The 13,942-nt window shown below is 48.5% G+C and overlaps 1 protein-coding gene across 5 annotated transcripts in view; it reads left to right on the top strand.

The window, feature by feature from the left end:
* SLC12A8 (solute carrier family 12 member 8) overlaps positions 1–13,942 on the top strand; it is a 151,195-nt gene that overhangs the window by 113,535 nt on the left and 23,718 nt on the right. For all 5 annotated transcript variants that reach the window (XM_037033681.1, XM_037033685.1, XM_037033680.1 and 2 more), the window contains 2 exons: positions 6,677–6,823; positions 11,747–12,392. In XM_037033681.1, coding sequence (XP_036889576.1) covers positions 6,677–6,823; positions 11,747–12,392 — 793 coding nt within the window. The remainder of the gene's footprint in view (positions 1–6,676; positions 6,824–11,746; positions 12,393–13,942) is intronic.

Here is a 13,942-nt window from a genome sequence, read left to right as displayed (position 1 = left end):
ACTAACTGGAGAAAAAAATATCAGGACAAAACAGAATCTGTTTACCTGAAATCCCCAGCCCAACCAGCCCTTTATTTTGGCCAGTGGCCTCAACTGGCCACCCTGAGCACAGAGTACTGCTCACCAGAAGCAGGGAAGAAGGAGGACGCTGGCGGGTATCAAGAGGGCGGCCAGGTTCGGGGGAGGAGGTGGAGGAAGCCCAGCGAGAGCCTCAGGGAGGCAGGGTAGGAGGCCCCCTTGTCCTCTGAGAATCCTGACCCCTCAGGCTCTCCACACAGGTGCGCCAGGTAGATTTGGGGGTAACATCTTTGTTTCACGAGGGACATCCTGCCCTGAGAAGGTTAGCACATTCCTCACATCCCACAGCCGCCCCCTGAGCAGGCCAGCAGTCCTGTGATGGTCAAGGACACTCCTTGGCACCTCTGGAACCCAGGGGAATTAGAATGCCTGACACTTTTATGGGAACCCCCCCCCAAACTCCTACCTTCCCTTAAGTTCCTGGAGGAAAAAGGGACCCTGAGATTTCTGTCATTCATTTATCACAGAAATACAGTAGGCATCGAGATGTTCTTAGTTAACTCCTGAGTATCACTGCTCATATTTTAGGAGAAATCTTCTTCTCCTGGCAAGGGCTTGCTGGTCTTCAGTAGGGGGTGGGTGGGGCACTGCTGGGGCAACCCCAGGGCAGGAAACTCTAGCTTACTTTTCAGAGCTACGTTTGGGCTTGGTTTACACACTAGCACAGGCTTCTTTTTACTGCACTGATGTAAAGGTAATATTTGTTTTCAGAGGTCATGACCTTACCTTGGAGGCAGGTTTTGAAAGGGGCAACAGTTGGTAGTGAGAACACTGACACCCACCTAATAGTGCCCGAGGTCCTAGACCCCCAACCAGCAAAGGTTTGCTCTCAGGGGAGGAATCCGTGGCCTTTACCTCTGCTTACGAGCCTGCTTTCATCTTGAGTTTCATCTCCCAGTGGCCTTTTCTCTCACTGCAGAGTGGAAAGCTTGGCTGCGTTGGAGGAATTAAAGGCCTCGGGGAGCAACAGGTCCTCTGACCCCGGAACTGCCTGCTGCTGTCTGCGCCTTGCCAGGGGCCAGCTACCTCTGCCTCCTCCAAGGCTGGTCCCTTTCTAGTGAATCCCCTCCCAGAGGACCTTTCAGCAGCCAGAGACTCAGATGGGATGAGGCTAATTATCCCCTGGGCTGGGAATCCTCTGTCCCCTCCTTCCCCTGCTTTGCAGGGAAGCTAAGAATGGGTGTGGGGTAGAAGGCAGGCAGCCTGAATTTAAGGAAGGCCACAGCAGCAAGAGCGTAAGAACATCTCCATGAACAGCAAAGGGGGGCGTCTGTGGGTGGAAATTCCACCGCTAATAGTGGAAACCCATGGGGGGAGGGGCTTGTTGGGCATGCCACCTGTCCTGGACCATGAAACAGGTAGGGAAGTACTTGGCCGGTGGGAGGCACGTGCTAAGCCGTGCCTGGCAATAACACCTGGGGTGTCGTTACCCACACAGGGGGATGAGAAGCAGAGAGGCAGTTTTGGGACAGGATGTAAGACCGCTTCCTGCAGTGGAGTTGGAAAGCACAGAAAGAAAGCGAAGGTACTGTTCTTGGTCCCCAGGAGCCTATGGGCAGGTACAACAGTAACCAGGCAACTCCCAAAGAGCAGCACCCTGGTGTGCCCAGGACCACACAGGGTTTCCCCCTTAAAGCCCCAAACCTCGGCTTTTCCCTTTCCTACTCTCCGGTGTCCCTCCTTTCCACTCAGCTGTGATAGCAGGTACTACAATCAGTCAGTAAGCTGGGCCACACACGACTTTACTAACAGTCCCAGACAGTGGGAAGGAGCGGTGTACAGAGGCGGGAAGGTATAAATGCCCAGTCTTACATGGTCACTTGATACAACCTGCCTACCACCACCAGGTGGTTTTAATGATCGGTTCATCTCGGCTTCACATCCTAGCTGTGGCCTCAGTTGGGAGCCTGTTCATGTCGGAGCTCTCCTGAGTCCAGAGGAAGCCAGGCCTCTTCAGTCTGGTCCGGAGGGTCTCACCTCCGGCACAGGCCAGGCCCCTGGCACTGGGTCTCACAAACTCCTCTATGCGCTTTTCTTTCTCTGGGTGCATTCTGCCCGAACAGTGACTTTCAGTGGCTGCAGGCTGCGCCGGGCTCCTTTCCCCTGGCCCGCAGCTGCTCAGTTCATCTGTATCTTTCTGGATTTCCTGCAGCTTCTCTGATGTGCTTCTTATTATTTGGCTTCCTGGTGCACAGTTTTTCTAATTTTCCTTTTAGCCTTACGTCCCTGTCCCACTGGAACTTCATCCTGGCTCTCAGGTGACAGTCTCGGTAACATTGTGCTTTCCAAAGAATCTCGAGTACCTCGTGGGTGGTGGCTCCGAGGCAATCTCTGTATAAAGCACATCACCCGGTGAAGGGTAGGTGCCTATTAAATTTTGACTCCCTTACACACCCCTGATGGGAGATACCCTTACAGATGGGACACATTGGGAGGGGGCGTGTTTTTGTGTGTGTGAACCCACCATATTTAGCTGAATAGAAAAAAGCTAAAAAGTCAATCCCAGTATTATTCAGTTACACAAAAAGGAATTGGGTAAAGAGCAGGTAAAGTTAAATATATTAAATGATTGTTTCAGGATAAATGTGTCCACAGCCCAGGAAAAAATCTGTTTTTTTTAATACATCAGGAAGACCATTTCCTTTAGGAGCCCTGGGGCTTGCTCACGAGTGAGGTAAGAGCAGACTGAGTAATAAAAGCACCCCCGAACATATCTGTTAAAAACGAGGCACCCCACAGAGTAAACTCTGATCGTTCTTGGTTGTCACCGTGTGGTGTCCCACATTCATGGTCGTGCCTGGGAAGACGGTAGGGCAGGGCTGGCGGCTGGTGAGTGAGTCCAGCCAGCTCTGCAGCGTCCGCCACCCAACCTGGCCTGCTGTCCTCGCCGCCCCACCATGGACGCAGCGCTGTCTCTGAGGAAAGAAGGAAAGAAGTCAAGGTTGCTTCCTTACCAAAAATGGCTATCAACTGAGAGGGAAATGTGACGGCAGGTTGAGATGTCGGTCAGTTTGTTTAGTGAGGACAGTACTAGAAAACTCGGGTCTACGGAAGTGTGATGCGGAAGGAGACTAGGCAGCTATTGAGACGTTGCCGTGTTAATACATTTGAGGTTGTAAGGGCTTCCCTTGATAATGTCAAGGGGCCACAGGAATTAGATGAGTCAGGAGAGCACCTTGCAAATGACTTCAAGTTCAATCCTTCGAGGGTGGGGGGGTGGCCAATGGATTGGGGGGATCTTTTACTGACTACAGCTCAAATGAGGGCGGGGACAAGGGACCGAGAGCAGAGAGAGGGAATTAATGATTTTCTCCAGTAGCCCCTGTAGAAAGAAATTAGGGTAGTTCACACCCCAGATAATAGTTTGGGAAGAGAGAGATGTTTTTTGTGGTGGTTGAAACAAGTTTAGGACAGAAGGGTAGCTTTTTTCTTAAGAGAGATCATCTCTTGAATAGTCCCATTTCCACCTCCACTGGCAGTTAGCAAATCTTCAGTCCCATGTGATTAGAGAACGTGATTAAGTTCTGCAAGGGCCGGAAGCAAACCTGTGTGGTTTATGAGCGTACTTATGAAGGCTTGCTCTGAGCCTCGCCCTGTACAGGTGTATAACCTGTCCGCACCCAGTGTCCCCTCCATGGAGGGATGCATGACAGAAAGGAAGAGACAGCGTTCTGTGGGAAAGAGATGAAAAGTAATTTTTTATAACTTATTCAGACATGAGGACCAACATGTCATTTATTTTTCAGAAAACTGACTGAGTAGTAGTTTTATGTAAAAGATCGGCAAGTGACCAGACCATTGTAAACACACCTGACAAACCAGACATAAACAAGTCACTGTGCCTAGACAACCCCCCACCTGGCCTCAGACCAGGGGCTCTGCAGGGATCCCAGGGACTGTTTGTGGGAAGGCCGCTGCGGCTTTGTCACTGCACCGTGGCCTCCAGGTGCCAGAGACTTCTCAAGTTCCTGAGGTCAGTCCCAGCACCCGAAGGACACCGGAATAGAAGGGCAGTTTCACTTCCATTCTGAGTAAATGAACAGGCTTTATGTAGGGAAAAAAACATTTTAAACACAAATAGGTGTAACTTTGGGGGTAAGAAGCAGTGAAATTTCTGTGGGGAGATAACATGCCCGACTGGTCTGGAGGCTGCGAGGGGAGAATGCAGGAGAGCACAGCGCCCTGTGCCCAGTGGCCCTCGCCCTGGCCGCACACTAGAGCCCCGGCAGTGCTTTCGAAAAGCCGGTGATGTCTGTGCCCCGCTCCCCAGGGACTGAAGCAGAATCTCTGCGGTGATTCTTATGGATAGCCAGAGTGGAGAGCTCCTGAGTTCTGTTCTTAAAGTGCACTTGATGACAGTTTATCACATAATCTGCGTATTTTTAAAATCAGTCAGCATAGGATGCAACCGGGAGCAAAGACAGAAACAAAGCTTACAGATGCACAATCGCATCTCGGGATAGATCGAGGATTGGTGGTGGGACCCGTTCACTTAACACTTTTGTAAGACACCCAGGGCACGGATCACAGTGAAGTTGGGGGGCTCCATGAATTCAGCAGCCCCCTGCTGGGCCCCGTTTGCCAGACTCTGTCGGGTGCAGCAGGGGAGGGCCACATGTGTGGGACACCCATCTGCCCCTGCATAGCTTGTGGTACGTGGGCAGGAGGAGCCAGGAGCATGACTGTCTACCCCATAGGGTTGAAATAAACTCTACCAGGGTAGAAAATAACAAAGGCCATCAGCACACACAAAAAGAAGGTGATGACATGGATCTCTTCTAGTAATAAAATGGTAAGTGAAGGTTTAGGAGTGGGACAGACACAAGAAACCTGTGACACTGAAGACACAGGGAAGACTCATTGGAGGTGAGGTAGTGCGTTCAGGGAAAAGCAACCCACGCTGAACAGGGGACGAGGTAGGCTCCGTAGTTGGCCTTCGTCATGTTCAGCGAACCTCTGTCCTCACGTCCATTTGGAGGTTATTCCACTTATGTGTGGTCTTAGAGGAGTGAAGCCTGTTTAATATTACAGAAGCCCAAATGACTAGACCCTCTCTTGCCTGTCCTCCCGTGGCCCTGGTAGGGCGTGCAACCTGAGCTCAGCCCATCGATGCTTCGGTTGTAACGAATGAAGCAAATATAAAGGAGTGGTGGGAATTCTTCCACGGGGCACCCGAGGGCTGCTAGCATCCTGGTCAAACCGCTCTTGTTCAGGGGCCTGGGTGCACCTCCAGGTGTGGGCCGTGCCCTGTCCCAAGCCTGGTCTTCCAGCCTCCTGATGGCTCTGTGAACCTCCAATGTCCTGCATACGTATTCTTCAAAAAAGTATTTCCCATCAAGAATCACGGTGGATACAGGTTTCTGGTGATAATTTATGAACCAGGAAAGAGGTCTGACCAGGGGCTGGTGTTCTGTGTAGTTCAATGTCATTGATGTGGCGCTTCCTTGGTAAGCAAGAAAGTTAAAGGTATGGGATTGGGTGAGTCTTCAAGGAGAAGGGGTGAGGGGCAAAACTGAAAATTCAATCTAACCCGTCTTGATCGTTGAGCAAATGAGCACTTGGAATAAGTAGTTCTGGTGACTGTGCCTAAGGTAAAGTAGAATGGAGAAGGGCATCTACAATAATTAAGAAAACGGACTTTCCTGTGGGCCCAGGTCAGCACCAAGCAGCACAACTGTGCTCTCTCTCACTCTATCTGTTGGTGCCCTGGGGGCCATATGAGTCGTGGGTCTCATTCATTCACTCATTCATCCAGCATTTATTGTTCCGTGTTGGCACCAAGTACATGAAGATGAATGAGAGATGAAGCCAGTGAGGAGACCGTGTCCTAGGTGCCCTCGATCTCCTGTTGAGGGGCTGTAGGGCCCCGAGGGCAACCACTGCTGTGAGGGGTTAGGGATGGCCTCGTGGAAAAGCAGAGGTTTGTGATGAGTCTTGAAGCACACCTGGGAGTTTAACAATCAGTAGATTAAAGGTGTGGGCAGAAAGTTCCAGCAGGCAGGGAAATGGTGCGGACAGACTCTGAGTGTTGAGGGTAGAGGGCTTGGGAGGTCACAGACCAGGGAAGGACTGATATGTCAGGGCAGTGGGAGCCATTGACATTTTTGGAGGCTGGGCCTTAATGATCAGTTCTGAGTTTAGAGGGGTCCCTGTGGCCGAGGCTTGGGGATGACTCAGTGTGGGCACTGCGTAGAGGTGGGGGGCCAGTAAGCCTTGCTGTTGGCCAGTGTTCCTCAAAGTGTAGTCTCCAGACCCTCAGCGGCAGCAGTGCCTGGAACTTGTTGGAAATGCAAATTCCTGGGCCCTACCCCAGACCTACTGCATCAGAAACTCGGGGTCATACCCAGAATCGGTTTTCACGGGCCCTTGGGATGAGTGCACTGGATGTGAGAACCTCTGTGGAGTCCAGACAAGGTGTGGGGGTGACCCAAACTGAGATGGGGGCAGTGCGGATGAAGGGGGTGGGGCTGGTATGTGTCCAAAAGGTTGAATCTGGAGGATTTAGGATTAGATGGGATGCAGCTGGGTGGGTACCAAGGCAGGCAAAAAGGGACAGAAGAGGGGTCTGGCCCTGGGTAATGGAACTGCTTCCTTATAGGTGTCCCTGGTGGGCTTCCTGTTCCTTTTGGGCTTGTACATCTCATCCCTGGCCTCCTGCATGGGAGGCCTGTACGGGGCCCCCCGGATCCTGCAGTGCATTGCCCAAGAGAAAGTGGTCCCTGTGCTGGCCTGTCTGGGGCAAGGGGTAAGTAACCTGTTTTTTGACAAATGTCCATTTTGCTGATTGTTGACAAATTGCTTAAGGCTTTCTGATGAGAGCCACTGGTCAAATCTTCCAGGGGCGGGGGAGACAAGAGTGCAGAAATCGTTTCTGTGACTCCCATCCTCTGGCTGCCTTTGGCTGGGGCCAGTCGGACAAAGCTCCTGCCAGCCTCACAGCCACCCAGGGCCCCAGAACTGGGCCAGCTGGTTGTCACAGAAACATCTTGGGCCCCACGTGAAGGGAAAGGGAGAAACCCCTCCTTTAGTAACAGTAAATTCAGGGTCCGTAGGGAGGAGGGGTGCTGGTCCTTGTGACTCCAACTCTCTCTGGGAGGTCACCTTCTCTTGGGGTTACTTTATGATGACTTCCCACACCTCTGGCCTCTGGGCTCTCTATTAATCATCATGGTCCAAACCGTCACTGATCAAGTAGAGCTTGGCTGAGCCACAGAACGATCAAATGAGACATTCCTGAAACGGAGGGGACGATAAGAGAGAAAGAAAGAGAACCCCACTCTCCAGTAATGTGGTCTGCAGGCCACAGTTGGTCTGTGCCTCATTAGAGCACCATGAAGGCCCTCCCCAAGCCCTGGGCCACCGAGCCTCCCTCTGGGCTAGGGCCACGTGGCTGCAAGCCATCCTTTGTTCTCCCCTGTACCTTCCTCCACTCGTTGCCCATCATCGGTCAGCATAGGCTGCAGAGAAGTAATGACTGTCACCTCTGCCTTCCGTGCCGTCTCTGCCTTTTATTTTAATATCATTCATTTTTATTAGGTAATACATGCACAGGGTTTTAAAGTAAAAGTGACGTAAAAGGTATACACTGGGAATTTTTACTCCTATCATGAATCTTTTTATTTCTTTCCCTGACTGCACCCATGCCCTATTCATAGCTGCTTTTTTTAAAATTTATTTTATTTTTTTAATTTTTATTTATTTATCTTTAGAGGGGAAGGGGAGGAGAGAGGGAGAGAAATATCAATGTATGGTTGCCTCTCGTGTGTCCCCTGCTGGGAACTGGCCTGCAACCCAGGCATATGCCCTGACTGGGAATAGAACCGCGATCGTGTGGTTCGCAGGCCTGCGCTCAATCCACTGAGCTACACAAGCTAGGGCCATAGCTGCTTTTAATGAATCCTTCTCTCCTGTAATTTTACACAAAGACTGAGATTTACATATTTGCCACATACTTTGCTTTTATTCATTTAATGCAGCTTGGAAGTCTATCTTTTCACATGGATGTCGAGAGAAGTTTCTCATGCTTTTTTATCATGCGGACACACCATGGCTCATTTACCCAGTTCCCTTCTCTGTGAGTCGATGCGTGTGCTGCCTCCAGTAAACAGAGCTACAGAGGACAATCTGTGTGTGCGTGTGCGTGTATGGTTTTGTGTATGTGCCGATGTATCTACAGGATACGTTTTCATGAGTGGGTTTGCTAGGTGAAAGGGTGAATGCATTTTTAATTTTAATAGATATTGCCGAAACACCTTCCGTGGGATTTGTATCATTTTGTACTTCTACCATGTTGTAGTTCAGCAATATATGAGTTCCTGCTTCCTCCCGGCCTGTACCACTCTCCAACTTGAGCCAGAAGACCTCGATTTTTGTGATATGTGTTACAACTATTTTCTCTAACTTGTTAGTTGCTTTTTAACTTTAAAACCTTTTCTTCAAATCTTCTTTACATATGATTAAATTTTATTAGCAGTTTTTTTACAGGAAAGAGAAGAAACTTTAAAAATCTTTTGAGATCCATTCACTCTGCAGAAAAAGTTACAAAACCCATAAGAACAGTTTAAAAACTAACTACGAAGTGAACCCCTTTGCCACCTCCCCTGGGGGTCGCACCCTCCGCACGCCTCCCTGGTTCGAGCCCTGGCCCTCTGGCTGTGGGAGCTACTGTCCTGGCTTCGGTGATACTCTTTACTTTCCTGATCATTTCCTCAGGAGTTGACAAAGTTTTTCTGAAAAGGGCCAAATTGTAAATATTTTAGATTTTCCAGGCCCTACGGCCTCTGTCCCAACTGGACTCCATCATTGTAGCTCAAAAGTTGGCACAGAGAACACCCATGGAACAAGTGTGTCTGTGTTCCTATGGAACTTTATTTCGGGGACACTGGAATGTGAATTTTTTAAAAATATTTTATTTATTTATCTTTAGAGGGGAAGGGAAGGAGAGAGGGAGAGAAACATCAATGTATGGTTGCTTCTCATGCATCCCCTGCTGGGAACTGGCCCCTGCTGGGAACTGGCCTGCAACCCAGGCATGTGCCCTGACTGGGAATCGAACCGCGATCGTGTGGTTCGCAGGTTGGAATGTGAATTTCATGTGCCACAAAAATATTGCTCTTCTTTCAATCCCCCCCCCAGCTGTTTAAAAAGATAAAACCGCCCTGAGGTCTTGGGTACGTATAGGCAGACGGCAGCCAGGTTGGCCCCAGGGGTCACAGTTTGCCAGCTCCTCGTTTGCTCCATATACATCTCTGAACAAAATGATTTGATTTTGTCTGTTTTTTAACTTTATGTAAGTGTGGCGTGCTTCTCTCAATGTCATGTTCACGAGACTAATCCCTCCATGGCGTTCCTCATTTGTTGCGATTTATTCATGCGCTGTGCTGCCGAGGGACACTGGGGCCGCTCCGTCCAGGCCAGGCCCGTGGCAGGCAGCGCAGCGAGCTTTCCTGTGCGCACAGGCAGCGCACGGGTAGGGCTCCTCCAGACCACCTGCTCAGGGCAACTGCTGAACTGCAAGGTCTGCGTATCTCCTCTCACTAGAGAACATCAACCCTTTCTCCAAAGTGGTCTTATTAGTTCTCTCAGCAGTGGATAAGCATCATTGTTTCTCACTATGGTTTTAATTTGCATTGTCCTAATTATAGAATGAGATTGGGCGTCTTTATTATGTTTCATAGGCATTCTTTTGCTCTTCTTTTTAGTGGGTTGTTTATCTTTTTCTAAGGATTTTGTGGGGATTTCTTTTGGCATATTTTGTCTGACCCTTTGTCAGTTGCATGAGGTGGGCAAAAATAGTTTACAGTTGTGAGTATGTGAAACACATAGTTTATTCCTGTATTATTGTTTACTCATTATTGTGTTATTTCTATTACAACTGTAAGCCTACTTTTGCCTACCCCCTCTGGTTTAAAAATATCTTTTCCCATTCCGTGGCTTGCCTTTTCATTTCTTCACCGTGTCTGTTGGTGAACAGACGTTCATGCCTGAGTAATTTGTCTGCTTACAACCGTCCTCACCAGAGTCTCGCCTGGACTGCTAGCATTTCCTTCGGCATGCCTGGGACCCTCCTTCTAAGTTGTTGTTGGTTTCTGAGGATTTACTTTCTTCTTAATAGTTTTATTACTGGAATATGCTAAAGGATTGTAGCTGTACCAAAAAATGCAATTCTCAAAAAAGTGTAATTTTACTCTTCTTTGTTTTTAAAGATCTTTACTCTAAGGTTCTAGGGAAGGTATTGCAGGTCAATAGGGGCTCTGAGCCTCAGAGACTCGGGCTGATGATGATTTGCCATCTTCCTCCTGGGACTTCATAGGCTGCGCTCCATTCCAGCCCTCATCCTGGGACTTCATAGGCTGCGCTCCATTCCAGCCCTCAGTAACACCTGGGAGAACATATGTGGGAGGTCCCCAGGGCAGATCTGGAATTGGCTTTTGAGAGTGCTGTCAGCAAAGGAGGTGGTTAGATTCTGTGTGTATCCTGAGAGTAAATTCTTAACACTATTTGCTAATGGAAAATGCGAAAATCAGAAGAAGCCTCAAGAATTTTCCTTGACTGAGCAACTGGAAGTATGCATTGCTTTTTTCTGAGTCGAAGGACTGTGGAAGGAGTAGATTGGAAGAGCAGGAGACGGGGGGGTGCAGCAATCTGATGTGGGGCACGTTGTAGGTCTGAGATCCTGTTAGACATCAACTGGAAAAGTTGAGTAGACAGCTGAATACTCAAGTCTGGACTTAAGGAAACATTTCAGGCTGGAGATTTAAATTTGGGATTTGAGAGCATAAAGCTTGTAGGTACGCCCATGAGCCTCGTTGAGATTACTTAGCAAGAGAGTGCAGCCGGACAAAGGAACGGGGTCTGAGGATGGAGCCTGGGCAGCTGTCAAAGATGTAGGGGAGCGGCAGAGACAGAGGAGCAGTCCCTGAGGAGGGGGGCAAATCAAGAGATGAGACGTGAAGGAAGTCTTTCAAAAACCAGGGAGCAATGAGCTGGGTCACGTGCAGTTCTTAGGTTAAGGACGATGAGGACTGAGAGGTGACTATTGTTTTTGGCCCAAGAACTGTGTCAGTTTCTCCACTGCCTATCTTCTGTGGATTGAGAGATTATAAGGACATATTTTCCACTCCTGTCCCAAAGGTCACATACTCACCTCCATTCATAACAGATGTATGTGCATGTGTGTATAAGCATGTGCCTGTGTGTGTTTAGTATCGGAATTTCCCCACCGCAGCCACCAAAGATTTTGCTCTGTCTTCTAGGGTCTGCCACTCCCCTAGGGTAATATTCTCACAATGGTCTGGAAAGAATCAACCTTCGATCTTTTTTGTTTCCAAAGCGGTGTTAAAACCGATGAAAGACCAAAGGAGAACTACTTGGGACGTCCAAGTTCTAGGCTGATGCCCCATGTGAATAACTACTGATACAACTAATACCCACAGTGTGTCAGGAGCCTGCTGTGAGTCAGGGCCATGTCACGCATTTTATATGCAGTCAGCTCTGATCCCGCAATAATTCCATGGTTTGGATATTACTGTATCATGAACAGCTATTAACATACCAAGAATCACTTGGAAGAAGTGGCTGAACCCTTTTGAGTTGTGTTTTTATCACATAATGTGATTTTCTTCTGAAATTTCATAGTCCTGCATGCATGTTATTTCTGTTTTTGCAGAAAGGGCCAAATAAAACACCCGTAGCTGCCATCTGCCTGACCAGCGTGGTGACCATGGCCTTTGTCCTTGTGGGTCAGGTGAATGTCCTGGCTCCCATAGTCACCATCAACTTCATGCTGACGTACATCGCGGTGGATTACTCCTACTTCTGCCTGTCCATGGCTTCCTGCAGCCACTCCCAGCTGCCTGGGTCCGTGTACAGGGAGGGCATGGAAGCTCTCCACTGCTCTGAGCACCTGCTGTTGGAAAAGGTGCCTAGCTATGGCTCCGAGGGCGCTGCCCAAAGCCTCTCTGAGGGCACTCTGCTAGAACTCACCAAAGACGTGGATCAGCTCCTCCAGCTAACCAGGAAGCTAGAGAGTAGCCAGACCAGGCCAGGAGATGGTGACAGGATCCCGGAGCATCAGAAGGGGAAATGCAAGAAGGCCACCAAGCAAACCCTACAAGATAGCTTCCTCTTGGACCTCAAGTCACCAGCTTCCTTTTCTTCTGAAGGCCCTGACAGATTGCCCACTAACTACTGGGAGGGGCAGGAGTCCTGCTGGTTCAACCAGCATTCCAGGAGTGAAAGGGCCCAGCGTGGGGGGGCAAGTGGAGAGCAGCTTGTCCCTGAGCGGAGCAACCAGCCAGGGCCAGGCGGAGAAGGTGAGTGCTCTGAAACTGTACCGGGGCCTCCTGATTCAGGCTGACCACTGTTACCCCACCTGCCCGGTTATCACAGCCCTCTTTCAGGTCCTTAGCCAGTCACTTTATAGATGGCTTTTTCTTTGTTTGTTTTGTTTTATATTTATTTTAAAAGTTATATTCAGATATCAGCTAAATGTGTAATTCTACTGTTATAGACAAGAGATTGTAAACAGAAATTTCTATCTACTCCTATATGCGGGAGCCATGACTACTAATTGGATACTAATTTTATTTTACTCTAAAATCAGCGGAGGTATAAGGCCAACGTGAATGAAAACCAATTTCCTTTTTCAAGAGAAGTGGAAATGTGCTTTGACAAAGTGCCTGGCAAGGACTCAGGATGCTTCGTCTGTGGAAGATGAATATCCCAAAACAGGCACGAGGAGATGGAGAGAAGGTGGCAAAGCGGGGGGCAGCTTTTCTTCGCTTTCTCCAATCTGCAAACACGGAGACACAGAGGGGGACTTCAAAGAGAGGCTTACAGGAGATGAGAAATTCTGAGAGAGGGAGAACTCAGTCTTCGAGTCTTCCATATTTTAGGTGTTTGACGTGTCCTTTCATGAATACAATGGACATTTGAGTTTTTCATTTCTCCATGAAGACGCTGAGGCCCTGTGGGGGCACAGAGAGGTCTTGGAGCTGAGCGTTTGCACAGCTGGACGTCACCCCCAGGCCTGCCCATACGGAGGCCCGTGCTCCCCTTTACGCAACCGGCCCCTTGGCGCCAGTGGGCCAGGAGGGGGAGAGGGAGGGACATGGAAGACGTCTAAAAAGAAATGCTTTACATTCTTCCATATACCTACTTTTTCTTCTGTATCTCCAAATTAGTATGAGGTTTTTAATGGTAGGAGCATTATTAAAAACTTCAAAATCATTTTGTTTTATCAACATAAGAAGTACATAGCTTAATGAGTCAAGTGGAACTAAAAGTCACACAATCAAAAATGTTTCCCATTGTTCTATACCATCCCATCAGTCCTTTTCTGCCTCCTAGTTTAACCCCCAGAAAACCCCGCTTTCAACAAAAAAGGTGCTTCTTCTGGTAACCTGAATGTTAGTAAATAATATATTTGTATTGCCACTTCTTGATGTCAGTTTCAGATATCATCTTTTGACTTCTAATTATCATAAGTGAAGATTTAACTCATTTATGCCACTCTGACTCCTCATTCAATGTCTCAGTGTAATTAATTATAGTACAGTTTTGATTAACTTAATACCTAGTATTCATATTATCACAATTGAGTAAATATTGTTTAACTCTGAGCCATACACTCTACTATGGTTACATTTCCTTTTTTGTCCATCATTTTCTGTTTCTTGGAGTTAATCATTGTGTTGGTTATTTATTTATTTATTTATTGCCATAAATTTTTCTCCAAATGCTTGGGCAGATACGTCAAATGCCTCTTAACGTTGTTTTCCAAATGCTCGAATTCTCCAGAAATCTGTCACATCCCTTTGTTTTTCCCTCTGTGCTGTGGCTACTCCGCTGTTCCGCCTGGACC

The sequence above is a fragment of the Sturnira hondurensis genome, unplaced genomic scaffold (genome assembly GCF_014824575.4).
Source record: "Sturnira hondurensis isolate 20B ecotype Veracruz unplaced genomic scaffold, ASM1482457v3 Scaffold0021765, whole genome shotgun sequence".
In the NCBI taxonomy this organism is placed as follows: domain Eukaryota; kingdom Metazoa; phylum Chordata; class Mammalia; order Chiroptera; family Phyllostomidae; genus Sturnira; species Sturnira hondurensis.
Note: the sequence above shows the minus strand (reverse complement) of the source record. Positions and strands in the feature narration are given on the sequence as shown.